The sequence below is a fragment of the Medicago sativa genome, chromosome 1 (genome assembly GCF_051527215.1).
Source record: "Medicago sativa cultivar Bolivia chromosome 1, Bolivia_mono, whole genome shotgun sequence".
In the NCBI taxonomy this organism is placed as follows: Eukaryota; Viridiplantae; Streptophyta; class Magnoliopsida; order Fabales; family Fabaceae; genus Medicago; species Medicago sativa.
Window position 1 is genome coordinate 53,476,719 of NC_140749.1, and position 3,759 is coordinate 53,480,477.

Sequence of the window (3,759 nt, forward strand, 5' to 3'; positions counted from 1 at the left end):
AGATGAAAATTCATAGACACCCAAACACTCATTCTACACTTGGGAGATAAAGAATTAAAGAGAGAGATATGATATATATATATATATATATATATATATATATCTGTGTGTGTGTGTGTGTGTGTGTGTGTGTGTGTGTGTGTGTGTGATATATTGGTGATATAATTGGTAGAGAAATGAATAATGACACGTTACAAATAGCATTATCCAGAGGAAAGAAAACATTTCAAAACTGCATAAAAAATATTTGACTGTGATTTTTTAAAAATCAAGGTAACTGAAAACAATATTCAGGAGGAAAACTTGCTAGACACAACATGCATAATATTATAACATAAACAAAAACTGCAACATCATAACAACCAAATTCATCCATAAAAAAAAAACAACCAAATTCAAAACAAAACAGAAAAGAAGGAAAAGGTTACAAAATGACAAGACACATATTATAGTTGTTGAGAGATTCTAGCTTAATTTGTCCATGCATGCATGACACCTATGCTTCAAAGTTTCACTAATTTAAACCCAAACGAAGTTCCACATCAACTTTTCCATCATCAACAGAAACAACAGGAAGAGTCATGGAAGTGCTTGCTTCATAGTTGTTGGTGTTCTTGCTACTGCTAGCTTCTCCTCCATAAAACGTTGGAACTTCTGGAAAAAGAGTGAGAGTTTCCTTTGCAAGATTATTGTTAACAATCATGTTGTTCCTTTTCCTTTTCCTTAAACCATGCACATATGTGTCTGGTAGGTACCTGAAGAAGCTATTAGCATAGCTTTGAACTTGTTGTGGAGTCTTGTTGCACACAAAGTTCTTAGCAATTTCACTCCATTTCCCTTTTCCATACTTAAGCATCCCCATCACTAATAAGCTAAGACAAAAATAAAATAAAAATATGTATTAATTAAATATCTATGATAAATTGTGAGTTTGGTCACAAAGCTTTTAAAATTAAATACAAATTTGAATAATAAATATTAAGGGGAGAACAATAATCAATGCTTGCACATTATTTAATAACCTTTTTTTGACCAAAATTTATTATCTAATAACCTACAAAGGTTTAATTGGAGTTGAAATGAGTATAGAAAGCATTACATTAAAAAGTTGAAATAACAACAAATATTAGAGACGAAAATAAAAAATGATCAATAAATTTGACGTCTCTAATTCAACTTTTTCTACTAAAAAATAAGTAGAAATGAGCGTAAGAAAATCATTGCCAGAAAATTTGAAATAATGGCCAACATATGGTATAGAAGTGAGAGTATAAAAAGTGCAACAAAGAAGTTAAAATAATTATAAATACTAGAGAAATAAAAAAAAATTGGGGTTCTTTAACATTTGACTGAAAAATTAGAGACAAATTTTGCATTTTTCTATCTTTAAAAAATTAATTTTTTGCAGAAGTAAAGTGATATCATAACAATAAAAAAAAAAGATTTAAGACTGAGAGTTGAAATTACTCATGCTCTAACTGACTCCAAGGAACCATGCGCCTAGATCCATTTGGGAATGGCATGGTGTCTGATCCAGGTAACGGTCGGAGAACCCTAGCAATTAGGCTACCACCATGCGTGGCAGGTTGGGGCCAACTGGTAGTGATTCGAGGGGACTCACGGGTGTGTCCTTGAGCAGTTGGTGGTACCAACAAAGTAGTTTGGTATCGGTGGTGTTCGAGATGGTGGTGAAGATAAGGATTGGTAGAAACATGGTCAAAATTAGGGATCATTGGTGCATTAGATGAAGATATGTGTGGTGATGGAGGGGAGTCAAGAATGTTTGTAAGATCGGTGGTCTTAACAAGCATTTTTTTCTTAGCAAAGGTAGGTTACTCAAACTATGCTCTGGAGTGTGTTTAGAGTTGAAACTTCTTGAGCGTTAATTTATAGAACTCCTAAGCAATTATTGTGTTTCAATTTACCAAAATGTCCAAAAAAAATTGTCACAATTTTATAGTTTTTATTCAAATTAATGAATTTTTGGGTGAAAACAAATTAATGATTGCGCCCACTTAAATATAAATTTATTTGTATTTTTAGCATAGTTTTGATGAATTATTTGCATGTTTGGAGTCGGGGTGAGATGGTGACGAAAAAGTGGTTTTTTAATGGGCATTTCCGTAAAACTAAATATTTTATATAAGAGTCATGTTAAAAAGTGTTTTAAGGACATTTGCTAAGAAATAAAAAATGAAAGCAAATCATACGTTTTATGTAGAAAAAGTCAATTTCTATGATTTCAAAGTTTTAAATACACAATTTCCAAAATAAAGTTTCCTTTTTAAATTTTCCAACAAATGCTTTTTACCTTTATAAATACTAGCGGAAAGACGGGCACGAACACATGTGATTATTTTATTATGTTTGTTTGTATAATTTTGATTAAAATTTTAAAATGCTTTTTAAATTTTCCAACAAATGCTTTTTACCTTTATAAATACTAGCGGAAAGACGGGCACGAACGCATGTGATTATTTTATTATGTTTGTTTGTATAATTTTGATTAAAATTTTTAAATATTAATGAAAATTATTGATATATTACTTTATAAACAAAATATTGTCAAGGCATATAACAAAATTATTTATGAACTCAACATATTTGAGTTTTCCTGCATATAAAATAAAGATAAAATAATGATCATTTATTGTTTATTCTAATAGTAATTAGTAACATCATAACATAAGTGTATAAATGACATGTTATGTAAAAGAAAATTGTTATGATTACGATAAAACAATATCTTAAAAACTACATTTTTTGTAAAGTCTCCATCTTCTCCTTCTATTTTTCCTTCTTTAATGAGAACTTTGTTGAATTTTGAGAAACTCCTCTTGATAAAGCTACGTATAATTGACCATGGTTGAAAACATGCCGTGAAAGATAGATTCCGACATTGGGAATGGTCTGCCCTTGTGACTTATTTATGGTAATAGCAAAACTTAGTCTAATGGGAAACTGTTTTCTACTAAGCACAAAGGGAAGTCCTGAACTCACATTTATTTTTAATTTAATTTTGGGTAAGAATGCTCTTTTTCCAGCATTGCTTCCTGTTGTGATTTCCATATCCAACATATTCTTAAATAAACAACGACATAACAATCGTGTCACATTACACAGACCATATCTAGGGTCTATGTTTTACAACAACATCAAAGGTGCACCTTTTTTTACCTTTAAAATATGTGGTGGGATACTTCCTTGAGCAATTGAGTTTATATAAGTTATGAGTATCCCCTCCAACCTCGTCAAATGACAACAAATTATGTTCTTCTCCTGAAAACTGATTGATAATTAATATTTAATATAGTGCTAACAAATCTTTTTCTGAAATATTTTGAGTCCTAATCTTTTTTTAGAGCATTTAAAGTCCAATCTTTAACATTATTTTTTGCTCACGTTTGTTACTAATATTTTTTTAGAGGCTTTAAAGTCCAATCTTTAACATTATATTTTGCTCACGTTTGTTACTAATCTTTTTTTAGAGGATTTAAAGTTCAATCTTTAACATTATATTTTGTTCATGTCTGTTACTAATTTTTTTTTATTCAGAAGATTTAAACTCCAATCTTTAACATTATTTTTTTTGTTCACATTTGTTACTAATATTTTTTTAGAGTATTTAAAGTCCAATCTTTAACATTATTACTTTTTACTCAAGTTTGTTACTAATTTTTTTTAAAGGATTTAAAGTCCAATCTTTAACATTATTTTTTGCCCACATTTGTTACTAATCTTTTTTTAGAGGATTTAAAG

The 3,759-nt window shown here is 29.5% G+C and overlaps 1 protein-coding gene across 1 annotated transcript; it reads right to left on the bottom strand.

Moving 5' to 3' along the window:
• Positions 1 to 438: 438 nt before the first annotated feature.
• Positions 439 to 1,836, bottom strand: LOC146955350 (uncharacterized). Its single transcript, XM_085709024.1, has 2 exons — positions 1,468 to 1,836; positions 439 to 872 (listed from the first exon to the last, which is right to left on the bottom strand). The coding sequence occupies exons 1-2, from the start codon at positions 1,809 to 1,811 to the stop codon at positions 515 to 517; spliced, it is 702 nt and encodes a 233-aa protein (XP_085565150.1). The 5' UTR covers positions 1,812 to 1,836; the 3' UTR covers positions 439 to 514.
• Between the last annotated feature and the right edge of the window lie 1,923 nt (positions 1,837 to 3,759).